This window comes from Cynocephalus volans, chromosome 1 (assembly GCF_027409185.1).
Source record: "Cynocephalus volans isolate mCynVol1 chromosome 1, mCynVol1.pri, whole genome shotgun sequence".
Lineage (NCBI taxonomy): Eukaryota > Metazoa > Chordata > Mammalia > Dermoptera > Cynocephalidae > Cynocephalus > Cynocephalus volans.
The window spans coordinates 110,026,369-110,053,976 of record NC_084460.1 but is presented as its reverse complement, the minus strand read 5'-3'; the positions used below and the strand labels follow the sequence as shown (position 1 = coordinate 110,053,976).

Below are 27,608 nucleotides of genomic sequence, written 5' to 3'. Positions count from 1 at the left end.
AAATGAACTTTCTCAAGGACAATTAAATCTCTATGTAACCTTCATTCATGTACCCCAATATTTAATCTATTCAGTTTAAGTTCCTTTCAAAAAGATGCCATGTGTGTTTAATTGGGTACAAAAACTAGGTCTTTATCACTCTTTTGTATGCTTGTGCGTCCATCTTGCTTGATGGGAGGACAACCCAACTACCTCACAGGAGAAAAGAAACAGGAGTCAAGAAAAAAATAACAACAAAATGTATTTAAAAAGACTTCTCCAGTTGGCATTTTGAATGAAATAGCTAACAATTAACTCCAACCATCTATATTTTGTTTCTTTTGCTGCTGGAGTCCTCTTGCAGCTTTAATTCTTGAAACTCAGGCGGCAGCACCAGACATTAAATCCCCAAAGGGAGAGGTATTAATAAACCTTTTGCTGGTCATTCTTTTCTGAATGCAAATGAACAAATTCTTAAGCCCTCTTATTCATTTCATGACGATCATTAGGGGAAAAAATGCCAAACTTGCATATTGAAAATAAAAACAAAAACACACACAAAAAACCCCTGCAGATAATAAATATCGCTAATTCGCTTATTTCAAACAAAGTCCAATTTTATTCACTCTTAATATCCTTGAAGTCCATTGTATACCTTCTGCACTGATCCTTGTTTCAGGAGCTGTTTGATACCTGAAGAAAGAATGAACAAATGACTCCATTAACAAAAATGTGACTTCCCTACGGTTTAAAGAGTGTGTTTCATGGGGAGGCTCATAAAAGGTGTTATGACAACCATGGATCTGAATTAAACAAACAGCTTCCAATCTCCAATCTCTAACTTCATGGCATGTGGATATTCCCACACATGCACATGTGCATCCAAGATGATTCCTCCTCTCTTTCTCTGAGGCCCACATACCACATGCACATCCCATAAAACCCCATGGATGAGAATGGCAAGAAGCAATCAGAAGAGAAAGAAAACTCTTCAGCTAAGTCTTCCATTCCTTCTTCTTTGTTCTCTTTTCAGTTTTTAACTCTTTCACCATTCTCCTCTCTCTTTCTATTTAGGACCCCCAACTGGGCCTTCTTCTCAACCAGTCATCACAGACATCTACCTCTTAGCCTCTAATCCTCCTATTCTACTCTTACATCTCATCCTCACTTTCAAAGTTTGATCCAGCTCATTTGTTTTAAGTGATTCTGTTTCACTCCCATACAAACTATCACTCTGAAGGTTTCAAAGCCCAGTTTACACAGCCTTCAGTAACACAGTGACATGTGGATTTTTAATATTGACTTTACAGAGAAAGGTGAGTTCACTCCTATCCCTGTGTTCCACTAGTGTTAATGGCTTATGTCTCATGTCACTAGAAAGTTTTGTTTTAATTGCCACTCTGTTCTCATACAATACACACACACACACACACACACTCTCTCTCTCTCTCTCTCTCTCTCTCTCTCTCTCTCTTTCTCTCTCTCTCACTCATTATACCCTGTACCTTCTCTTGCTTCCTCTGTTAACTGTTCTTTTGGAAAATCCACATCAAAAGTGATTATCAAAGAGCCCTTGATGTTGTTGTTGTCAAAGCTGGGGAGCCCTTCCCCTTTCTTCCATAGCTTGGCTCCAGGCCTGGTGATCTTATCCCGGGAAATGCGTACCTAGAAAGCAAAAGAGAATCAACTGGAGCAGGACTGGTATGCACAAAGCATATCACACAGCTTCTAGTAAGCACTGGCACACAAAGTTAATGTCACAGCTCAGCAGAAAGGATGAAGGGGCAAGGGAAACATCATTAGGACAATGCAAATCAAAGAGAGAAAAGGTTTTAAAAAAGAAAAAGAAAAATCAAACACATAAACGAATACAAAAGCAAGGTTTTTGCCAATGGAAACTATAAGAACAAGACTGCCAAAGACTGTGTAATCACCTCTCAGTAGTTGAAAGGTCTGTGGCACTGCTATTGTTGGGTGTTAGCAGCAGAGTAAGAAGAGAAGGCAGAACAAGATTGAGAAAGGAGTCCCTGTGGTTCTAAATGATTGAAGTGGCTGAAATAATCTCAAAACTACACACATGAAGGCTTTAAAAGGAAAAGAAGTAGAAAAATTGGTTTGTTTACCTTGTGACCATCCAAGTGAGTAATATCCATCTCAAAGCCAACCAGAGACTCAACCAGTGAGATTGTCACGTTTGTGTACAAATCATCTCCTCTCCTTTCAAATATTGGGTGCCTGAAAACAGAACAAGATAAAAATCATTAATGTCCATCTTTCTTTGGGAAGAGTTCAAAAGTTGTTAGGAAAATCTTGGAAAAAGATGAACAACATTCTTTCAAACAATAAGCATTTATTAGACACACCTCAATGCATAGTATTAATGCAGACTATACAGTTATGTCTTACTAAACCCGACTCTTAAGGAGCTTTCAATCAGCAGAAGCCAAAGTACACAAGTAATTATAAGTCTTTAGATTAGGCAGGAAAGAGAAAGACAATTTCTGGCAGTGGGAGCTGGGGAGACAGGTATCAGGAACAGGTCTGTGGATGTTTCCTGAGCTTTACAGATAGAGATGAGGTGGGTGCAGGGAAGAGGGGGTGGATAGGGTGAGAGGGAATTCAGGCAAAGACAAGGACTTGAGAAGGTACCAGGCTTACTCAGGGAATAGCACATGTTTCACTTTCTCTGGGAAGTGATGAGAAAGACAAGGTAGAGAAAGAAAGCTGGGGAAAAGATCAATGAGATTAAAGAGTGTGGTGAGAAAAATGTCCTAGCAGTGGGTGGGCCTTTTCTCCATAGTTTGGTGGGAACCCTGTTTCAATGAATCCTTAGATGCAGAGGTATCACTGGTTTCCAAAGTGGTAGCAAGAGATAAATAATAAACCAGAAAGCCTGACTCCCAGGCAAAATTTCTGTCATTTTTGTCTAAACAGCACTTCATGCTGAAGAGAAGCCCACCAAAGGAGAAGAGCTCTCTCTTCACAGAAGCCACATATTATGTAATAGAAGCTGCATATTATGTATAGGCATATCTCAGATACCACACGTTCACAGCACTGCAATCAAGCAAATATCACAATAAAGCAAGTCACAAAATTTTTGGTTTCCCAGTGCATATAAAATTTATGTTTACCCTATACTGTAGTCTAGTAAGTATGCCATAGCATTGTGCCTAAAAAAAGCAATGTACATATCTTAATTAAAAAATACTATACTGCTGAAAAATGCTAACAATCATATAAGCCTTCAGTGAGTTGTCATCTTTATGCTGGGGGAGGGTCTTGCCTCAATACTGATGGCTGCTGACTGATCAGGGTGGTGGGTGCTGAAGGCTGAGGTGGCTGTGGCAATTTCTTAAAATAAGACAACAATGAAATCTGCTGTATTGATGGACAATGGACTCTTCCTTTCATGAAAGATTTCTTTATAGCATGCGATGAGGTTTGATAGCATTTTACCCACAGTAGAACTTTCAAAGCTGAAGTCAATCCTCTCAAACCCTGCTGCTGCTTTATCAACTAAGTTAATGAAATATTTGAAATCCTTTGTTGTCATTTCAACAATGTTCACAGCATCGTCACCAGGAGTAGATTCCATCTCAAGAAACCACTTTCTTTGCTCATCCATAAGAAACAACTCATCTGTTCAAGTTTTATCATAAGGCTGTAGCAATTCAGTCACATCTTCAGGCTCCACTTCTAATTCTAGTTCTCTTGCTACTTCCAACACATCTGCAGTTACTTCCTCCACTGAAGTCTTGAACCCCTCAAAGTCATCTAAGAGGGTTAGAATCAACTTCTTACAAACTCCTGTTAATGTTGATACTTTGACCTCCTCCCAGGAATGAATGTCTTAATGGCATCTAGAATGGTAAATCCTTTCCAAAAGGGTTTTCAATTTACCTTTGCCCAGATCTGTCAGAGGAATCACTATCTCTGGCACCTACAGCCTTATGAAATCAAAGTCGAATTTACTGCTTAATTCATGAGCTGCTGCAGAATGGATGTTGTGTTAGCAGGCATGAAAACAACATTAACCTCTTTGTACATCTCCATCAGAGCTCTTGGGCGATGAGGTGCATTGTCAATGAGCAGTAATATTTTGAAAAGAATCTTTTCTTCTGAGCAGTAAATCTCAACAGTGGGTTTAAAATATCCGATAAACCATGCTGTGAACAGATGTGCTGTCATCTAGGCTTTGTTGTTCCGTTTATGGAACACAGGCAGAGTAGATTTTAAGGGACCTGGGATTCTTAAGGGTCCTAGGATTTCTGAAATGGTAAATGAGCATTTGCTTCAACTTAAAGTCACCAGCTGCATTAGGCCTTAACGAGAGAGTTAGCTTATCCTTTGAAACTTTGAAGTCAGGCCTTGACTTCTCTACCTAGAAAAGTCCTAGATGGCATCTTCTTCCAGTAGAAGGCTGTTTCACCCACACTGGAAATCTGTTGGTCGGTGTGGCCACCTTCATCACTGATCTTAGCTAGGTCTTCTGGATCACTTGCTGTACTTGCTGCTTTCCCTGTACTTTTATGTTATATAGAGAGACAGCTTCTTTCCTTAAACCTCACGAACCAACCTTTGCTAGCTTCAAACTTTTCGTCTGCAGCTTCCTCGCCTCTCTTAGCCTTCACAGAATTGAAGAGAGGTAACCCTGGCTCTGGGTTAGGCTTTGGCTTAAGAGAATGTTGTGGCAGGTTTGATTTTGTATGTAGACTACTAAAACTTTCTCCATATCAGCCACAAGTCTGTTTTGCTTTCTTCTAATTTGTTTACTGGAGTAGCACTTTTAATTTCCTTCAAGAACTTTTCTTTTGCGTTCACAGCTTGAATAAGTGTTTGATGCAAGAGGACTAGCTTTTGGTCTGTCTTAGCTTCTGACATGCCTTCCTCACTAAGCTGAATCATTTCTAGCTTTTGATTTAATGTTAGAGACACGAGACTCTTCCTTTCACTTGAACACAAAGAGGCCACTGTACGGTTATTAATTGGCCTAATTTCAATATTGTACTGTCTCAAGGAATAGGGAGGCCCAAGGAGAGCGAGAAAGAAAGAAATGGGGAAATGGCCAGTCAGTGGAGCAGTCAGGACACATACAACATTTATCGATTAAATTCGTCTTTTTATGTGGGTGTGCCTTGTGGCACCCCAAACAATTACAATAGTAACATCAAAGATCACTGATCACAGATCACCATAACAGGCAAAATAACAATAAAAAGTTTGAAATAATGCAAGAATTACCAAAATGTGACATGGAGACTTGAAGGGAGCACACAGTATTGGAAAAATGTTGCCCATAGACTTGCTCAAACACAGGGTTGCCACAGACATTCATTTTGTAAAAAAGGCAATATCTGTGAAGTGTAATAAAATGAGGTATGCCTGCAATGGACTTCTTCTGTGGAAAAGTCTCCCACTCTTGAATGGTATCATAGATCCTCAGCTAAAATCTCAGCTCTCCTTGACTCCCTATTCTTGTTTGCTTTTCTTTAATAACTTCTTACTTATCAATTCTTTTTTTCTAACATCTTTTGAATTTATAAGTCCTAGGTAAATAAATAACTGGGGCTCAGTCCTGGGGCCCAACTCCAAATTTTCAGTACTGTTAAAGAATAACTGTTTACGGAATCAAGGGCATGAAACAGAGTAAAAAGTCTGGAAGTGCTCTGGTAGCTACCCACATCTCTATAATCTGAGACACCTGAAAAGCAGAGGCTAAAGAAAAGATGTCTAAAACTAGCTTACTTACTTGACAACTTTGATTCGGAACCGTAAGTCTCCGGGCTCCCCATCCACGTGAGGTTCACCTAGTCAGAGCAGATTATAGCATATTGTAAATCACACAAATTGAACACCATAAATCTATTTGGCAGTTGAAAACTTTTTAAAAGTCACTACCTTAGGCATTGACTCTGTCAAGTCTATCTGTGAGGGCAGTATCTCTGCCTGGTTATATCAAGTTCCAGATTATTAGTGAAAATCACATGAGCTGCAGGCACAGCAATAAATGACTTGTTTACTAAACAAAGAATGATTCATTGGTTTCCTGAACTTGAAGTCTTAAAGCCTTTTTTCTTTCAAAGTTTTAGATTTAAGCCCAAAAACGAGGTCTGAGAGTATCTTATTAATGCCAACTACAGTTATATATCTTCTTTCATTGATGAATTAAAAATTAATCCATTAAGGTTTGAACATCTTAAATTTTGATAAGACTTAGACTTCCTGATAGTAACTTGTGGCCATGCTATTCAAAGTATAAACAGTAATGCTGACACTTTGGATGACTAACCGTGATGGTCATAAATGGCTTTCTGTATCCTAAAAGTGGCTGAAATAGTACTGGAAATTATATACACATTTACTACATGGCTATTAAGTTGTGGCGTAAGGCAAGAGTGAGCGGTATTCATAAGCAAGCAGAGAATAGAAAGTTATGATAATAAAACACCAATATCAATATTTCACCTTCTCCAATAAAGGGGTACTCCATGCCATCTCTCACCCCAGGCTCTATTTCTACCTCCAGTGTTCGTTCTTCATTCACTAGTCTGAGACAAAGAGAATTTAAAAAGAAAAAAATGAAAATGCAAAAAAAATCCCAGGTATAGATAATTAAATTTTTATCAAATTCATCGGAGCTTTTTCTTGGAAGACTATAGCGTGCCTCTACTTGACAAAGTTATCTGATATCCACTTACATCTTCAATGAACCAAAATTCAGGACAAAACTACTATATATTATATAAACAAATAATATCGCTTTAATATTCCAAGTAGGAAGAAAATGAAACATTAACACTTGTTAAGTATATTCAGAAAAAATGGGCACTGCTTAGTTCAGAAACATAAGGAGGTGATTTCACTTACTTGACATTAGGGCACTCATCGCAGACCACCTCCTGGGTCATCTGGAAGCGCCCTGGGCCCAGCTGGGTGGTCCGCATCTCTTGCCGACAGTTGCATTTCCGTTTGCCAGGAGCCTGCCTTGCCACAGGTTTGTTTCTAACTACCTGAGAAGTGCATAAACCACATCAGCCTCTTTCTCATGTAAAATAATCTTTAGTCTCCTCAACCAGATCAGGGCTCTGCACACATGCCTGGACTGGAACTTCCCCTTTTCTGGCAAGCTATCCCTCAAGGAGACCTAAAGCTGACAGAACTCTTTGAGGAGGATAAATCAGCACCAACCAGGAGTGAAGCAAACACATACTTAAGTGACTCAAATTCTAAAGTTGGAGGATTAAAGAGAGCAGGGAAAGAAGAGAACCAAAAAATAAGGTGTTTGATATCAGCATTTCTAAGCCATGACTAAATGCTACGAGTTAACATAGTTCATAGAGGGCCGACCTGTGGCTCACTTGGGAGAGTGTGGTGCTGATAACACCAAGGCCACGGGTTCGGATCCCTATATAGGGATGGCCGGTTAGCTCACTTGGGAGAGTGTGGTGCTGGACAACACCAAGTAAAGGGTTAAGACCCCCTTACCGATCATCTTTTTTTAAAAAAATAAAAAATAAAATAGTTCATAGAATTACTATCTTTTAAGAAATCTGAGCTTTGTAATGCATAACCACTGACAAACAACCACAGCCTTCAGAAGCTGGTATGTGGCTACCATCTAATCTTATGATCAACCTAATGAAAACGCCTCCCTGTTTCAGGCAACTCAATCCAGAACTATTTTCCAGTACTATTTCCATTCCTCTAAGTATGTGAAATTAATATACATGAAGAAATGTATTCCTGTTTTTGCCTGTTTAACTAGTCAAACACCAAATCACAAGATATGTTTTCATAGCAGAATGACACAAATGCTTGGAGAAAAATCCCTTGAAGCCTACTGCAATGGTTTTAATGTTTGTTCTCTCCAAAGTTCATGCTGGAACTTAATCTCCCATATAGTATTTGAAAGGTGGAGTCTTTAAGAGGTGATTAGATCATGAGGACTATACCTTCATGAATGAATTAATCCACTCATGGATTAATGGCTTAATAGTTCAATGGGTTATCAGGGAGTGGACTGGGGGCTTTATGAGGAGAGGAAGAAAGCATGTGGAAATGCGCTCTTACTCAGCTCTCACCTGTGTCACCACAGGACTCTGTAGAAAGTTCCACCAAGAAAAAGACCCTCACCAAATGCACCCCCTGGACCTTGAATTTCTCAGCCTCCAAAACTGTAAGAAACACATTTTGTTTCTTTAAAAATTATCTAGTTTCATGTATTCTGTTATAAGTGAAAGAAAACAGACTAATACACCTACCAACACATGAAAACTCAGGTCAACAGAACAAATTATAACAAAAACAATAATAGTAATTAGAGCAAACACTTTTTTTTGTGCATGTGTGTGTCTGGCTGGCACAGGGATCGAACCCTGAACCTTGGTGTTATCAGCACCATACTCTAACCAACTGATAAGGCAAACACTTTATAACACTTACTATATACCAAACAATGCTCTAAACACTTTTACATATTTACAAATTCATTTAATCCTCACAACAACCTTATGAGGTAGAGACTGTTATTATCTCCATTTTACAGATGAGGTAACAGAAACACAGAAAGATTAAGTAACATGATCAAGGACACTAAACTAATAGATGACAGAACCAGAATTCTAAACTAGACAGTTTAGCTGCAAAGTCCATGCTTCTGACCGTTATCCATCCTATCTCTCAAGGTAATTTTTCCCTAAAAAAAGAATTTATCATGGGGTTATTTAAATAGGAAGGCCAAGCTGGCCGATTAGCTCGGCTGGTTAGAGCGTGGTACTGGTAACACCAAGGTGCAGGGTTCTATCCCTGTACTGGCCAGCTGCCTAAGTAAATAAATTAATTAATAAATAATAAGCAAGGACATTTACATACTTTACAATTACTAGATTAAAACAGAATTTGTTTACAAACACACTAACTGCAAAAAGTGACATATACCGTGTATTAGTGATTGAGTGCAGAACGACAGGTTTAGAAGGGAAATCAGGAGTTAATTAGGTTCACCTCTTTTCTTCCACCTAAAAAACCTCTCCTGTTTATGAAGGAAGGATAGCCCAAGTATTTTTAGTGACCTTTTCTCCTATCTTGCAGTCTAAACAAAACTATTACAAGCCAGTCATATCTTCTGTGATTGTCTAGTCCTTTTCTTTCAATTATTCAGAGCAAAAACCACAACTAAGAAGAAAATGCTTCTTGTCAAGATGGCACATATGCATAGGTTACTGACTGATTCCTCCAAAATCCTGGAGAAACTACAGGAAAACATGGATTCCAGGAAATAATAACTATAACACAGAATTTATAAGACAACCCAGAGATAGAAGGCTGTTTTGAACTGGTATGTATGTATAAGGTGGTGACTACAACCTGGGGCAACAATAGCTAGTGAGGGCAGTGAGAAGATTCTAGAAAAAAGCAGTTGAAGTTCTGCTCTTGCCTCTCTCCTGAACTGCCTTGAAACAAGCACTGCTTGCCTCCTCTCTGCAAAAAACAAAAGACCCCAGACACCAAACAAAAATACCCCAAGGAAACGAAGAAACCAACCAACAAAACAGTTAAAACCACTGGGCAAGGGCTTATCCCAAGATGCTCTAAAGGAAAAGACAGATGCCGATACCCATAATGGAACAGGAGCTCACAGAACAAAATAGCTACACACCTGAGGAGTCCAACTATCCGCCCCCAGAACACTACCAACTAGATAACATATATTTTAAGCAAGTGCACTAGAGAAGACCAAAAATTTAAAAGAAGCATGATATAATACTTAAGGACATAAGGAAGACTAGCAAAATGAAATAAAGTAAGAAATAATATAAGAATCAAGTAGAAATATTGTGCATAAAAGCATGAGTTGGAATTGAAACACAGCAGATGGAATATTATTAGAATATATATAGCTAAAGATTGAACTGTTGACTTGGAAGACCAGAATGAGACACTCTCCTAGAAGAAAGCAGTGAAGGATAATGAAATAGAATTTTTTTCTTCATGTTTAAAAGAACGTTAAGAGTAGAGGTCACAAAGAAGAGGATTTAATATTTGAAAAACTAATGAAGATATATTTTCCGGAATTAAAAAAATGAAGAATCTCAAATTAAAAGATCACAATGTTTTAGTAGAAAATATAGATAAATATTGTTCTCATTTTAGAGCAGAGAAGAATTTCTTAAACAAGACACAAAAACTAACCACAAAAGACTGATAGGTTTGACCACATTAAAATTAATTCTGATTCTTTTTTTTTTTTGGTGGCCAGCCGGTATGTGGAACTGAACTCCCTACTTTGATGTTACAAGCCATGCTCTAGTCACTGAGCTAACCAGCCAGCCCTACTTCTGGAAATAAAGAAGGAAATTTAAAAATTCCTTGAGACAAATGAAAATGAAAACACAACATACTAGAACCTATGGGATACAGCCAAAGCAGTTCTAAGAGGCATTTATAGAAATAAATGCCTACATCAAAAAAAAAAAAAAAAAAAAGTAAGACTCCAAATAAACAACTGAACAGTATACCTTGAGGAGCTGAAAAAATGAGAGCAAAAGCAAAATGAGACAGTTCTTTTTTTGTAAAGATAAGCAAAATAGATAAACCTTTAGCTAGACTAATGAAGAAAAATAGAAGACTCAAATAAAATCAGAAATGAAAAAGGAGACATTATAACTGATACTACAGAAATACAAAGGATCATAAAAAAGTACTACAAACAACTATATGCAAGCAAACTGGAAAACCTAGAAGAAATGGATAAATTCCTGGACACACACAACCTACCAAAGTTGAATCATGAAGAACTAGAAAACCTAAACAGACCGATAATGAGTAACGAGGTTGAAGCAGTAATGAAAAGTCTACTGGCAAAGAAAACTCCAGGACCAGATGGCTTCACTGCTGAATTCTACTAAACATTTAAAGAAGAACTAATATCAATTCTTCTTAAACTCTTCCAAAAACTGAAGAGGAGGGAAGATTTCCAAACTTATTCTACGAGGCCAGCATTACCCTCATACCAAAACCGGAAAAAGACACACACAAAAAAGAAAACTACATACCAATATCTTTAATGAAGAAAGGTACAAAGATCCTCAACAAAATACTAGCAAACTGAATCCAATAACACATTAAAATGATCATTCACCATGATCAAGTGGGATTCATCCCAGGGATGCAAGGATGGTTCAACATACGCAAATCAGAAAAATCCATATGATCATATCAATAGGTGCAGAAAAAGCATTTAACAAAATCCAACACCCCTTCATAAAAAAAACACTCAGTAAATTAGGTATAGAAGGAATGTACCCCAACACAATAAAGGCCATATACAACAAACCCACAGCTAATATCATACTGAACAGACAAAAATTGGAGGCTTTTCCTCTAAGATCTGGAACAAGATAAAGGATATCCACTTTCTCCACTCTTACTCAGCAAAGTAATGAAAGATCTAGCCAGTGCAATAAGACAAGCAAAAGCAATAAAGGGCATTCAAAGCAGAAAGGAGGATGTCAAACTATCCCTATTTGTAGATGATGTGACCATATACATAGAAAATCCTAAAGACTCCACCAAAAAATTACTAGAATAAACGAATTCAGTATAGCGTCAGGATACATGGTCACCATACACACATCAATAGCCTTCTTATACACCAATAATGAAACAGGCGAAGAAGAAATCAAGAAAGTAATCCCATTCACAATAGCTACCAAAAAAATGAAATACCTGGGGATAAATTTAACCAATGAGGTGAAAGAAAGACCTTTACAATGAAAACTATAAAACACAGGTGAAAAAAATTGAAGTGGACACAAATAAATGGAAAGATATCCCATGTTCATGGGTTGGAAGAATTAACATCATCAAAATGTCCTTATCACTCAAAGCAATACACATTCAACACAATCCCTATCAAAATACCTACCAATGACATTCTTCACAGAAATTGAAAAAATGATCTTGAAATTTGTATGGAACCACAAAAGACCCCATATAGCTAATGCAATCTTGGACAAAAAGAATAAGAATAAAGTTGGAGGCATCACACTCCCTCACTTCAAAATATTATAAAGCCATAGTAATCAAAACAGCATGGTAATGGCATAAAACCAGACAAATTGACCAATGGACTAGAATAGAGAGCCCCCAAATAAACCTACATCTTTACAGCCAACTGATTTTTGATAAAGATGCCATAAATGGTTCTAGGAAAACTGGATATCCACATGCAAAAGATTGAAACTAGACCCCTATCTCTCACCATACACAAAAATCAACTCAAAATGGATCAAAGACCTAAATTTAAGACCTGAAACTATGAAAGTACTAGAAGAAAACAGGGGAAACACTACACAAAATGGGAGTGGGCAGCACTTTTTTGAGCAAGACTACAAAGGCACAGGCAACTAAAGCAAAAAAACAAATAGAACAACATCAAACTAAAAAGCTTCTGCATAGCGAGGGACACTATCAACAAAGTGTAGAGACAACATACAGAATGGGAGGAAGGGTTTGCAAACCACACATCAAATCAGGGGCTAATATCCAGAATATACGAGGAACTTATCAGCAAAATAACAAATAAGCCAATTAAAAATGGGCAAAGGACCTGAACAGACATTTCTCAAAAGAAGACATACAAATGGCCAACAGGCAAATGAAAAAATACTCAACATCACTAATCATCAGGGAAATGCAAATTAAAACCACAATGAGATAACATCTCACTCCAGTTAGAATTACTATTATCAACAAGACAAAAAATAACAAATGCCGGAGAGGATGTGGAGAAAAAGGAACTCTCCTACATTGCTGGTGGGAGTGTAAATTGGTACAGCCACTGTGGAAAACAGTATGGAGGTTCCTCAGAGAACTAAAAGTAGATCTAATCTACAACCCACTACTGTGTATATATGCAAAGGAGATGTAATCAATATATCGAAAAGACACTTGCATTCCCATGTTCATCGCAGCACTATTCACAATAGCCAAGAGATGGAATCAACCTAAATGTCAATCAATGGATAAATGGATGCAAACATTGTGGTATATATACACAATGGAATACTACTCAGCTATATAAAAAAATGGTGTCTTATCATTTGCAGGAAAATAGATGGAACTGAAACCATCATTCTAAGTAACGTAAGTCTGGCACAAAAAGACAAATACTGCATGATATCACTCATATGTGGAATCTAAAAAAAAAAAGTGGTTCTCATGGACGTAGAGAGTAGAAAAATTGTTACCAGAGGCAGGGGAGGGGAAGGGAAGAAAAGTGGTGGATTAATGGGTACAAAGCTATGTTATCTACCCTAAGTAAATCATTGCACCGAATATGAATGTGCTGAAACAATGTACTGTATCCAATAAATGAGTACAAGAAAATGCTAAAATATTTTAAGTAATAAAAAAGTAATTACTTCTGTTCATTGAAGTAAATCTCAAATATAATAAAAAGACAAGTTACAAACTGACAGAATGTATTTGCATTACATATAGCCAACAAAGGATTAGTAGCAAGAGTAAAGTATTCCAAGAAATCAATAAGAAAAAGGCAAAAGAAAAATGAGCAAAAGACATGCAAATCAAGACCACAATGAGATAATATTTTATACCCATTTGATGAGCAAAAATTAAGAAGTCTAGTAATCCCAAGTATTAGAGAGGCAGTAAATCTATAATATCTCTTAGAAATTGCTGGTGGAAGTGTTGGTACAATCAATTGCAAAAACAATATGGTTTTATCTTGTAAAAGTGAACATTGATTCATATCACCCAGCAATTCCACTCTTATGTATATCCATCCAAGAGATATTCTTGCGCATGTGTACCTGGATATACGTACAAAATGTTCATAAAAGCACTGTTTGAAATTGAAAAAACTGGAAAAAACCTAAATGCCTACTGATAAATTGCAGTCACAATGAAATTTTATCCAGAAGAATTACAGCTATAAGCAACAAGGATGAATCCTAGTAACATAAGAGTGAATGAAAAAACCAGTCCCAGAAGATAATTAATGATATGACACCATTTTTGCATAGTCAAAAACAATAAAAATAAACAACATATTATTCAGTATTCGTATATATGTAATAAAACAAACAAAGAAGAATGGCAAAGGAACAGTGAAGACAAAATCCAGAATACTAGTTACCTCTGAAGGGAGGCAGAGGAATGGAATAGGGAAGTAGCGTGGAGGTAGATTACATCATAGTATTATTTTACTTAGTTCTTGGGCTGGTTGGTTGAGTTCATAAAACAATGATTGTATATCATGAATCAAGGATTATGATTAATTCAATTCTGTGCATCTGGTTACTCCCTGCCTCCCACCTCCACCCTCAAGACAGAGAAGTTACAAAGAAACCTCTTATTTTCAGTCAAAAGTATAAGCCCTGGTAGTCAATATGAACAGCAGTATTGTTTGAACTTACTTCCACAAAATTTCCTGCATACACTTCTTCCAAAGTGACTTCCAGATCTACAATAATGTCACTTCCTCTTGGAATATTTCTGTCTTGCTGACGAGGGGTTCCTCCAAACATGAAACCAAAATCTCCAAAGAAGCTGTAGATAAGTATGAAAGCATCAGGAAAAGAAATCAGAGCTCATGTCTCACAATTATTTCGTTTTCTTCACATTGATATAAGATATTGTTTCCTTCCAATGCATTGTGCAAAAACTGAAAGATAATTTTAATACATTGGAGTCATACATCATATACAATTTTTAATTTATACAATATCAACTATTTTGCCCCCCACCAGAAAAAAAATTTACTTCTTAATACAATATGGCCCACTCATATAGTATAGTACATACATGTATAGTATGCCAGTGAAAACAATGTTGGACTCAACCAATGAAATAATAATGTTTCAATATTGAGGAAAATCCAGATATGGTGAACATTTGAGAAAGAGTATGGTATATGTAAACTTGTATAATGCTGAATTTAATGGTTAATTTAAGGAATTCTCAAGGGTAATTCTGAACATGTAGCATTCACATTTCATGCTTTTTAGAAGCTAACCTTGGTGAAAGAAGCTCCTGTTCTGTACAGAAATCTTGCGTACATAATTAAATAAACTAAAAAAGCATCAGTCTTAGTAAACTTCTAACCCTTAAGGAGAAGAAAGTTTTGGCCTACACAAGACCAAAACCTGTTTTTGTAAGTAACAAAAGAATCACTTTGAGATGAATAAAAACAGTGACCTTCAATCGTGCAGGTGTTCTGATCTTAATGTTAATTTTTGGTGTTATTAAAAAGCCTCAGATATTAGCACAATGATGATGACAACTATATAACTCCCTCCCCCACCAACCAACCCTAGTGAATGAATTCCCTGAATCTTAAATAAAAGCAAGAAGAGAGGATGAGGTGAGGGTGGGGGTAAGAGGAAGCTTCTTCCTCTTTCTGGCATCCCTACGTATTTAAACAGCCAAGGGGAACACGACACTTCCCTAGTAGGCTAAAACAGCCAAATTAATCCTGAGGAAGAAGATATCCTGATCACATTACTCACACATCTTTATAAGTCCTAAAAATGTGTCACTTCCAAACATTAAATAAGGGAAGCTATTTTATGCAACAGTGATTCTTACTTCTCTTAGGGAAGGGGTCACAGAACCCTTTGAGAATCTGAAGAAAGCAATGAACTCTCTCCCCATAAAAATGCAGATTCAAGCATCTTTTTGTTTATAACTTCAGACCTGAAACCCCAGATTAAGATCTTCCAGTATAAGGCATCATCTGAGTATATGGAATTTCAAATGTTCAACAAAGACGGGTTCAAAGAGTAAGGAGGAAAAATGCTTATTATTCTAGCTACTCAGCACTGCCAGAAAGCCATGTGCAGCAGGAGATAAAGAGCTTCTACCATAATTCCTTCCTTCAGTCCTGGTTATCATAATCATCCCTCTCTGTTGGTAGGACGAAAGAGAGATAGCTCTGGGTATCAGAGTAGGACTTTTATCTCACTGCTTACAAAAATAATTCTGCTTATTAAATGGTTTGCAGATTCTAAGATAGCAAGTAGATGAGGATGAACTGTTTACCAACATATATACCCCCTAAAATAGTCAGGGTTTATTTAACGGATATAGTTGGCTATAATGGACAGCCCTCTCAGTGCTGTCTTTCCTGAAGCTTTGTGAAAACAGAAAACTACCATTCCACAGGAAGGATAATTGGTTTTTGGATCAGTTGAGTTCCACTCTTCATCAAAAGCTTCTGAACTAGGGAATGAGGAAAATTCTTTAATAATCACTAAGTGACCCATTCTCTAATACTTTGCAGATGAGTTAATTACTTACTGTGAAAAAATGTCTCCATGGGAGCTCTGATGACCATCTTTTAATCCTTCTTCACCATAAGTATCATATTGTTTTCTTTTCTCACTATCTGACAGAATCTGAGGATAAAAGCAAGTGGAGGAAAAGATAATGAGTTGGTAATATTCAGTTAAGGTATATTCATATTTATGTTTTTTGTTTTTACCCTGATACTGTGTCTAAGATTTTAACGGGCTGTAGTTTTCATTATGTATATAGTATTAAGGCATGTTTATAAAGTCATTTTCTCTAACAGACTAAATTCTCTGATACACTGTCTATTCCACATTCATCAATTCATGTTTTTAATTTAAAGTTATCAAATCTTACCTAGTCACTTAAAAAAATCATGTCTGAGATTAGGGATGTGGCTGTGAAGGTCAGGGTGGTAACAGGAAAGAGGTGAGATGGATTCCTCAGCTTTACTTCCCATGCAGTTTGATTCCAGTGCTTACACTGTTAACCAGCATACTATATTATATCTCTAAACTATAAATTAGAATATGACTATGACAGATTATCATTAGTGATGGAAGAAGTAAATTAGGATAGCCTTAAAAATAGCTGGGCCCCAAATGTCCACACCATACACCCTCCCACCTCCCGACCCCCACACATTAGGATATTGGCAAGTCAAGGGAATCAGATGACAGGCCCTCCAGAAAGGTTTATACTGCTATATTTTCAAACACCGTTTTTCATTTTTTGGTATATGTAGAATTACATTTGTGGAAGAATGATGTCTACCTTTCCTACATATATGTTTAAGTTTATAAGGTCCTGAGTTCAAATTGGGGAGCGAGTAATAAGGGACATAGCTCTATGAAGGTTGCTCAAAGTCAATTTCGCTGCTTAAAAAGAATTTTTGAAGTTCTATTGGTTTCAGAAAACCATATACATAGTCATGGCTATATGCTTTCTCATTGAGCCCACTCTCTATACGATATTAAAGAATGTAAAAACAAAATAAGCTTCCATACTCTTCAAAATTTGCCTTCGACATGCAAAAAAAAAAAAAAAAAAAAAAAAGGCTTCCCTTTTATTTAGAGCAATCTGAAGCATGTGCACACATATACCTTTGAAATTACATAGTTTGAAAATTTTCCTTTGATATTTATAAACTCCTATTTATACAAGAGACTGAAGGAGAAAGTTATTTCAAACCCATCCTCATGGTGGCCCGGGAAAAGGAGGGTGGAAGTAGATAGGGCTTGTTGATTCAGCAAAAGAAAGAGAAGACCTGATTGGCTTATTCCAACAGGATGCACTTTTGCCTCAGAGCCTGAATGATGTGGAGGGAGTTGTGGCAAAAATTTACCAACATTTAAGATACATTTAGAAGGATAAATAGAAATGGAATGTACAAGAGACTGAGCATTCTCAAAAGTAAAGACAAATGGGTTAGTCCAGAAATCGCTACAGTACTAGACTAAAGCCCCTATGATAGACCAGGTGAGAGAAAGGAATGTTTTGGCAAATATCCTTAGAAAATAGATACTTTGGGGAAGCAGAAATGGGCAGAGTTAAATTTTTAAAAAAAAAAGAAAAAGAAAATTATCTGGATTTCCAGCATTTCACTTTCAAGTCTACTTTTCTGATCTTGTTTTGGCAAACAAACCAACCCTGCATTTGGGTCTATAAAAAACACCATTTCAAAACCCCCAAACAAAGATTAGTTTTAAGTCACTTTCTTTTTGGACATCAGAAGCTTCTGTAATAACCACCCAAAAATGACCCTTGAAGTCATCTATTATCTTTCTCTTCCTCCTCACATTTTTTCTAAGGAATGAAATTTTATTCCACGGTCTTGGAAACTATTTTATTTTTAAAAGAAAAAATAGGTTCTTAGTTGACAAGCTAACCAACATGCAGATTCTGAACTAATTAAAATGCCAGCAGTAACCACAGCTCAGTAGAGAAAACAAATTTGTATTCACAAAAGACTCATCATACTGTACTGGGATTCTGATTTGTGAACACTGATTTACCTAAGACTAAAGGCAATCAAGTTCGAATGGTACAAAGAAAAAAGAAAATCTGAACTAGTGAATAGAAAAGTTGTTAAATATGGAAATAGAAAAGTTGATAAACTGTAATTTCATGAATGATCTATGTATAGCCTACCTAGGTCATGAATAAAGAACATGGTAGATTCTTTAGAGAGCATGGTAAATTTAGCTTCCCTAGAAAATATTTTTCAGTATTGGGTTCCTAGCAGACAATGGGACTATTCATGGGAAATACAGTGCAAAATACAGAATTCATATTATCAACAAGAAATAAAATGTTACATACAATTTAGGAGAGGCTATCCACCCTCTCAAGTTTATTCATAGGCTTCAGGTTAAGAATTTCTATCCTACAGGATCCCTGAAGGTGTTAAGAGAAGAAAGGGGAACCCCCAATAGCTCTAGGGGTTACTTGAGTATAAGTCACTGTTTCAGTTCAGTAGCTTCTTTAATCTAGGTCTTGGGATACCTTCCTTTTGGGTTCTTTGGACTACTAAAATATTTTTCAGATTTGTTTCCAGCCTTCTCAATATGCAGGGATTTAAGCTTGAATTGAGGAGTTTTAGTTCTGTTACTTTTGGAGTTAAATTAATTTTTTTCTGTGCCCGTGATATCATGAAATATATGAGGGTACTTCGAAAAGTTCATGGAAAGAACTTTCAATTCTATAAAAATAGAATCTTTCAATTCTATTTTTCCATGAACTTTTCGAACTTGTGTGTGTGTGTGTGTATTTTTTCATCCATGGTTCCTGCCTTATAATTCCCATAGTCCTTTTTATTTCCTAAGTGACTAAAACAATAAGCATATCTTTTCTTAAAATTGTTAAAGTATTTGGTCTTTTGTCCTTGGTTCCTGAAGCAGCTTTGAAACAGCTTCATCGCGACAAAGATGAAAGACAGTCTCTGACCTTCTCCTGCCCTCCTTTTCTGTGCTTCATTTTCTCTCCATGACAGGCCATAGAAACTAAAAATACATTCTAATCTTCCCCTGTCTTTCTGTATTGGAGGTAGCCATCAAGAGATACCCTAACCTACCTTGTCTGATTGTAGGTTATAAGACCCCTGTTGAAGGAGGGATCCTGCCCTATTCCTGAGAAGAGGGAATGCTGCACCAAGAGGCTTTGCTGGTTTTCCCCACTAAGTCTATTTAGTATTAGATCATACCCTTTTCATCCAATCAAATTTCTACATGGTTGTCCAGGATTCAATCATGCCTATCCAGTGAAATCGTTATAAAAGGCCCAAGAGGACAGGGTACAGGGAGCTTCTGCTTAGCTGAACGCACAGAGGTTCCTGGAGGGTGGTGCACACACCCAGAGAGGGAATGGAAGCTCTGCGCCCTATCCCCCATACCTCGCCCTATGCATTTCTTCATCTGTATCCTTTGTAATATCCTTTATAAAAAACTGGTAAGCATGAGTAAGTTTTTTCCTGAGTTCTGTAAGACGCTTTAGCAAATTAATTGAACTCAAGGAGGGGGTCTTGGAAACCCTGATTTATAGCCTGTCAGTCAGAAGCACAAGTAAAACAACCTGGGGCTTGAGATTGGCATTGGAAGTAGGGAACAGTCTTGTAGGACTGAGCCCTCAACCTGTGGGATGTGACACTATCTAGAGGAAGATAGTGACAGAACTGAACTGGAGGACACCAAGTTGGTTTAAGAGTATAATGTTTTAAGAGTATAGTGGGAGAGTATAAGAGTGGGAGAAACTAAGTTTGTTTTTTAACACAGTGCCCCTTTATAAAATGGGAATAAAAATATGCCTAGCTCTACTAACATTTCATGGTGTCCTAGTAAAGATTAAATGAGATGACACACATAAAAGTATTTTGACCACTAGATAAGAGGCTGCAAATTCAAACTATAGCTGTGTTTTGTTTGATATGCACAAAAAAGAAATTTAACTGAATTAGTTACCAAAATTTTTACAAACAGGAATATTTATATAAAAATCTAAATTTCCAAATTTTCTTGAAAAAATTAGATGATCTGGCATTACAGTATTTGCATTTGTATATGGCAAAAACTGGCTGGGATTGAGAAACAGCTGCTCCCTTGAAATGGGCCAAGAAGGCTTCAGTTTATCACAGTCCTCAATTCCTATTGCTTCCCAGTATGGAGGCAGACTATCCATTGGCATGTTTTACCATATAGCTGTATATTACTTGTTCTTTCCACATGGGCATATAGGTTTGCAACCCTTATTTAGGGTCTTTCTTATTTCTGACTCTAGCTCCCAAAATGATTGACTGATAGATTAATAAGTAGTTAATCTATCAATCTTTCTTTCATTCATTCTTTTTCAACATTATTCTACTTATTAAAATAAATATTAATATAAAAAAGCCAGGAAATGGCATCTACTAACATGAATGTAATATCTAGTACAATATAGAATCAAGTACAGCCTTTATTTTATCTATTTCTCCATATTGTATCTATTTTATCTACTGTATATTTCTAAATAGAATTGACCGAAAGGAAGGCAGTGTTCCTCTGCATTATATGATATTTTCTATATCCACAGGTTTTTTTTCATACTTTATCATTTTTACTGACTCACTTCATAAGCAGCACCCAGATCCTGGAATTTCTCCTGGGCTTGTGGATCATCAGGGTTCCGGTCAGGATGCAGCTGCAGGGCTAGTTTCCTATAGGCCTTTTTAATATCCTTTATAGAAGCACTGCGAGGTACCCCCAAGATCTTATAGAAATCTCGCCTGGGAAGCGGGAGAGAGAACACTTCATTAAATACTTACATTATTTTTTATGTACATATTTTTATATACATATTTTTATACATTTACATTTTTAAGACTGAAAAGGTCTTTTTCCCCTTTACATTTAGGTTTGTGTCTGAGCAAAGAGGTACAAAAATGAAGGTATAGGTCACCCTCCCCCTGTACCCGAATGACTAAACAGAGAACACACCAGGATTTGTAATGAGTCTTACATATTGAAGTAATCACAATGAGAGGCTTATGTACTTTTTGGGTAATGTTAGATTATTCAAAGTAATGTAGCACTCTTCTTTTAGAACTACCTTCAGTCAAGAAAATCTTTTTTTTATTATATGATTGTATGTTATTTTCAGGCAATAATCAGATAATCAAGTTAACTCTCCCCCATTTTCCCTATATTGGCTCCAAATGACTTTTTGACTGTTTCCAAAAGTCAAATAACAACTTCAAAGGATGATTTTACTTATTCAAAAGGATTATATGACACAAATGTCCTAAGAGTAGCACTCTTAGAATGTTAAAGACAAATTGACTGAAGTTAACTTCAGAGGTTAAAACAGAAGTTAATCCAAAGCTGAAATAATAACTCTAAAAAGAAAATAACACCTATCCGGATGTATGAGTTGTGGTGTTTTTTGCTAAAAGAGAAAGAGAGAGAAAATATCAATCTTGCACTCATTTCTAGTATACTACTTTGTCTGAATTAAACCTTTATTACAGACAGCTGCTAAAGCCTATATGAAGGAACCTATATGTCTCGGCAGCTGTAAATATGTATATGGCATGAACCGGGAGATAAGATGGAAGTCCACTGACCTCTTTGCCAGGGACTTTGCAGAGATCAAATTAATTGTAAAGGGGATCTTTGCAAAATATGGTAATGGAAGATAGAATAAGACTATAATAAACTTTCAGGGCAGGGATCACATCTGGCCCACTAAAGACATCAATAAATAGTCATTGAGTGAAATGAATAAATAACAGTGCTCACAAAAATCTGTTACTTTTGCCGAAGTCATTTTAGCTACCAGAACTTATTCTGAAAATACATTCTCTCAACAATGGGAATGGGAAAGTGTAGTGGATTGAATTATGTCCCCCCAAAACTCCCTGAAGTTTGAATTGTGTCTCCCAAGTCTTATGTATTAGAAACTTAGCCCCTACTGTGACTGTAAAGAGGGTGGGAAATCCTATTATGGTAATTGAAAGGTGGAGTCCTGAAGAGGTGATTGGATTGTGGGACTGTGTAGTAGTGAATGGATTAAAAATGGTGGCCAAGGGCATGGTTCTAAGGGCTTTAAAAGAAGAGGAGAGTCTGTCTTTCTTGCTCTCTCTGCTTCCACCATCTTACAATGTGAGACCCCTTGGTCACTGTCACCACCACCAGATGGACTTTGGACTTCCCAACCTCAGAAACTGTAAGCAATAATTTTGTTTTCTTTATAAATCACCCAGTTTCAGGTATTTTCTTACAAGCAACAAAAATGGACTAATACAGAAAATTGGTACCAGAGAAGTGGGGTGTTGCTTATAAAAGATACCTGAAAATGTGAAAGTGGCTTTGGAACTGGGTGTTAGACAAAGGTTCGAGGAGTTTGGATGACTCAGAAGAAGATAAAAAGACAAGGGAAAGTTTGGAATGCCTTAGAGATTGGTTATGTGGTGGCAAGCAGAATGCTGATGGAAATATGGACAGTAAAGGCCATTCTGAGAAGGTCTCAGATGTAAATGAGAAGGGACTTATTGGAAACTGGAGCAAAGCTCACCCTTGCTGTGAACTGGCAAGGAATTTGTCTGCATTGTATCCATGCCCTATGACTGTGGAAGTTGGAACTTAGGAGTTGTGAATCAGAGTATTTGGTGGAAGAAATTTCTAAGCAGCAAAGCATTAAGGAAGCTGCATGGCTACTTCTAATAGCCTACTCTGAGTTATGGTGGCAAGGGCATGACATAAAGCCAGAATTTAAAAGGGAAGCAGAGTGTAAAGATTTGGAAAATTTGCAGCCTGGCCATGTGGTACAGAAGCAGAGAGCATCTTCAGAAGAAAAATCCAATGGTACTAAGAAGATTAACACAAAAGAACGGGATTATCGAGAGAAGGAAGAAAAGGTCCTGAAGGCATTGCAGAAGCTTCTGGGGCCAACCCTTCCATTTCAGGCCCAAAGGTCTAGGGAGACAGAATGGTCTTGGGGAACAGGCCTGAGGCACCCTCCACAAGCTCACTGCCCAAGGCCACCTCAGAATGTGCTCCCCACACCAGCACCCCAGCTGCTTTGGCTGCTCCAGCCATGGCTAAATTGGCCCCAGGTGTGGCTGGACCCACAGATTTGGAAATTACAAGCCAGAAGCCTTGGTGGAGTCCACGTGGTGTTAAGTCTGCAGGCTTGCAGAATGCTAGAGCTGGGAAGTCTTGGGAGCCTACACCGCAATTTCCGAGGATGTATGGAAAAGTCTGGGGGCCCAGGAAGAGATCTGTGGCAGGGGTGGAGTCACAGACAACCATAGCTAGAGCAATGAGGAGTGGAAGCATGGGGTCAGACTTGCAGCACAGAAACCCCAACAGTGCCATGCCTAGTGGAGCAGTGAGAGTGAGATCATGCTCATGGAGACCCCAGACCTGTGGAGCTACCAGCATGCAATGCCAGCCTACAAGAGCTAAATCATCACCTGAGACCAGGAAAGCCATAGGAGTGGAGCTGCCAGAGGACTTGGGGACCCAACCCCCACACCAGCATGCAGAGGATGTTGAACATGGGGTCAAGTTACAAGATTCACGAGCTTTGAGATTTAATGCCTGGCCTGCTGGGTTTTGGACTTGTTTGGGACCTGTTACCCTTTCCTTTTGGCTTATTTCTCCCTTTTGGAATGGAAATATGTACCCTATGTCCCACCATTGTATCTTAGAAGTAGATAACTTGTATTGATTTCACAGATGGGACTTTGAACTCTGAACTCTTGAGTTGAAACAAATTAAGACTTTGGGGATGAAAAGAATGTATTTGCATGTGAAAAGGACATGAGTTTTGCGGGACCAGGGATGGAATGTAGTGGATTGAATTTTGCCCCAAAACTCCTTGAGTTTGAATTGTGTTCCCCGAGACTTATGTATTAGAAACTTAGCCCCCACTGTGACTGTTAAGAGGGTGGGAAATCCTATTATGGTAATTGAAAGGTGGAGCCTTGAAGAGGTGATTGGATTGCAGGACTGTTCAGTAGAGAATGAATTAAAAATGGTGGTCAGGGGCATGGTTCTAAGGGCTTTATAAAAGAAGAGGAGAGTCTGTCTTTCTCTCTTGCTCTCTCTGCTTCCACCATGTGAGACCCCTGGGTCACTGTTGCCACACCCAGATGGATTTTGGACTTCCCAGAGTCAGAAACTGTAAGCAATAATTTTGCTTTCTTTATAAATCACCCAGTTTCAGGTATTTTGTTACAAGCAACAAAAATGGACTAACACAGAAAGTTATTCACAATAGAGACACTGACTTAGTAGTGATGGTAATTTTAAAATGCATTGGGAGACCAACATCAGGTGATATATGACAGACTATTTTAAAAAATTATTTCATAAGCTCTTGGTCACATTTTAGGGGAAAAAAATCACTTAATTATTTATCAGTTTCTAAAATTGTCACTCATAAGGGGTCCATGATGATTAATTAGGGGCTTTCTCCTTTCTCCCCAAATCTGTGAAAACTTGAAATCTCTTGAGATAACTAAACAGTTGAAAGGACTGCTAACATTTATAACAAATGGGCTAACTACAACAGAGAGAGGTTTCCTTAGAATATAAAAAATAGTTAAATAAAAGCTCAGAAAAATGGGAGAAATATGGCTGGCATAGCTCAGCATCAACGTTACAGTTATTAAAATATTCCTTTATGAATGAGATTTAAAGCTACAGTATTAACAATATTTATATTGATGTTTTATGAATCACCTTAGGGTACTTGTTAAGTGTCAAAATTACTAACAAAAACATACTAAACAGAAAAATAAAGCACTAACTAGGAGAAGCTAATTTTTTAGAAATTTAAGATATTTCAGAAGGAAAAAATGACAACAAAGTTTAAGCATATATGCACAGGGAAAAAGACTTCTAAGAAAACAAGAACTTAAAATTTAAAGCACTGCTAGGTAGTACCTTCTACATTTAGAACAACCTATAAATTGTCAGAAGCTGAGACCTACTTTTTCTTGCATTCTAAAATATGAGGCTGGCATACCATATCCTGGGTCACCAGGCTTATAGGATCATGGATCTTAAAGGCTGGAAAATCCTCAAGAGTTCATCTCCTACTCCCTGAATAGGGTGGCACATTATTATCCTCATGTTACAGATGAGAGTTTAAATGGTTCCTTCAAGGTTACGTAATTCATAAGTGGGGAAGGAGTGTGTGGGCTAGAATCCCAGTTTACTACCTATTGGTGAACTGCTCTTCCCGCTCAAAATAACATTCAGCTTCTCAAGAATGTACCCTAGAGAGGTAGTGAGGCATGATGACAGCTAAGGTTCAAAAGCTCAAGAAGCTGGAAAGTACAAGGCAAGGGCTCTCCAAAGGGTCTTCCCGCACCCTCAATCCAATTTCCTTCAGTCCCTAACTGCTGTCTTCATTCGGCTTGGCATTATAACCCACCCACTTTAATGTCAGCTCCCCCAGTGGCTCGTCGGAGGCTCGGCATTGCATTGTACTCTTCTCCAGTTCAGCAGGATACAGCAAACAAATATCCCTCCCCTCAACCTCGGCCTGGCACTGTCACTGCCTTCATTACAGTCAGGCGCCCCTTTCTTCCCCCCAGCTCTGAGTGACACTCCTTCCGCTCACAGCCACCTTCTTCCCCTGCAACTCCCCCATTCCCCAAATGCTGTGTTTGGCACTGCACCCAGCTCCCACTTCTCTGGGCAAATCTTGCTCTGTAGAACCTCTGGATCTAAGGCCCTCTCACTGGTGTCACCCACGGCTCTCCTCTCACCCCACTAGTTTGGCCCACACTACCCATTCCTCCGCCCCACGGCCGTACCACATTGATGCTCCTCTCCATTCCTCAGTCTGGCAATGCCGCCCTCTCCCCGCTGTCCCCTCAAGGCTCTCCCCGGCCCGGCAAAGGATGACCCACGGACATCGGGCCCGCAGGTGCCTGTTCCTCACCCGGCGATCACGGCCCCGATGAGGTACAGCAGCAACAGGCAGAAGGTGCCCAGGTTCTGCGGGGCCATGGTTCCTTTGAGCCGACCCCTCCCCCGCGCACCCCTCACAAGCCTCCTCCTCCGCCGCCGCCGGGTCAGCTCGCCAGCCCACCGGACCCTGCGAGGCCACCTCACGCCGGGGGTCTCCTACTCGGTCCGCAGAACCAGCTAGCTGACCCCCTCCTCTGCCAGTCCACTTCCCGGGAGTCCCAAGTCCCGGCGAGAGAAGCCCCCAGCAGGCAAGGGCCAATCTCTGCCCGGGACATCACACGCGACCGGCGCTTAGAAGCCAATCAGCGCAGTACACTTCACCTCCGAGGCGGCGCAGGCAGCCAGTTAGGCTTCGGAACTGCAGCCGCAGCTCCCAGCCAATAAGAGGGAAAAGCGTCAGAGGGCCGCGCCGCCGCAGGAATCCGTTTGGCGCCAGCTCCCGCGAGTCGTAGAAAATCACGTAAAAGGCGCGGGGTGGTGCCAAGTGAGGGCACCCAGGTACACGAAGCCCCCCCTCCCCGACTATCCACCTATCACGAGGCTCCTTCGCCAGCACCGACCAATTGCGGGAGGGAGGTTACAGTTCTCGGAATTTCATTCACTTTGAGCTCTGCGCTGGATACGGGGGCGGGGGGAACGAAGGCGGAATGGGTGAGCACAATTACTTCAAGCCAAGAATACATCAGTCGCGTTGCTTAGGAGATCTTATTTTACATTCTCTTAATAAACCCATAAGAAAATGGTTTCGATTTCATAGAAAGGAGGGCTGTCACCCTACGGAGAAGCGACCGTGGAGACTGACTTCTGATTCGGCTTCCACCACTTAGCAGTGAGACCCTCCCCGCCCCTATCCCCAAGTCTTAATCTAAGTTTCTTTACTCACGAAACTGAGGCAAAGCACTTGCAGGCAGTGTTGTGAATTTTTAATGGAGCAAAAAATCTGTAAATTGTCTAGCACAGCGTCTGGCACATAGTAAGCACGCAATGAATAAAAGGTATTATTACAGTTTCGAACAAAACTCTTTGATTCCACCCTCCTACCCCCAATTTTACTTTTCACAGTAAATGCACCACCTAGTTGTTCAGGACAAATTTTAGGTGTCCTCTTTGATTCCTCTTCCGCATAACCTATTCAAATCTTTACCTCTAAACTATATCTTTAATCTGTCTACTACTCTACATCTCCATTACTACGCCTGTGGGCCAAGTCACATCATATCACCTGGTAAGGACCTCCTCATATGTCTCTCATCCCACTCTTAATATCTTACTTCATATCTTAATATCTGTTGTTCACCCCTGCCTCCCACCGGATTTTTAAGAAAATATGTCAAGTCATGCTTTAAAGCCTCG

The 27,608-nt window shown here is 38.6% G+C and overlaps 1 protein-coding gene across 2 annotated transcripts; it reads right to left on the bottom strand.

Annotated features, from left to right (window-relative positions):
* Positions 1-575: 575 nt before the first annotated feature.
* DNAJB11 (DnaJ heat shock protein family (Hsp40) member B11) lies at positions 576-26,512 on the bottom strand. Of its 2 annotated transcripts, XM_063109004.1 has the most exons (11): positions 26,227-26,512; positions 20,899-21,055; positions 16,306-16,403; positions 14,424-14,556; positions 6,850-6,992; positions 6,448-6,530; positions 5,732-5,789; positions 3,114-3,152; positions 2,103-2,214; positions 1,485-1,644; positions 576-672 (listed from the first exon to the last, which is right to left on the bottom strand). In XM_063109004.1, exons 1-11 carry the CDS (start codon positions 26,292-26,294, stop codon positions 608-610), a joined length of 1,116 nt encoding a protein of 371 aa, XP_062965074.1. In that variant the 5' UTR covers positions 26,295-26,512; the 3' UTR covers positions 576-607. The 2 variants fall into 2 exon arrangements, with proteins under 2 accessions (XP_062965074.1, XP_062965081.1); XM_063109011.1 differs by lacking the exon at positions 3,114-3,152 and having other exon boundaries at positions 26,227-26,511.
* Positions 26,513-27,608: the final 1,096 nt, after the last annotated feature.

Coding starts and splice junctions, on each gene's coding strand:
- DNAJB11 (XM_063109004.1), bottom strand. CDS start 26,294: ATGGCCCCGCAGAACCTGGGCACCTTCTGCCTGTTGCTGCTGTACCTC. Junction 21,056..26,226: donor ATCGGGGCCGTGATCGCCGG/GTGAGGAACAGG, acceptor CCCGCTTCCCAG/GCGAGATTTCTATAAGATCT. Junction 3,153..5,731: donor TTCCGAATCAAAGTTGTCAA/GTAAGTAAGCTA, acceptor TGCTTTTTTTAG/GCACAATGCTATGGCATACT.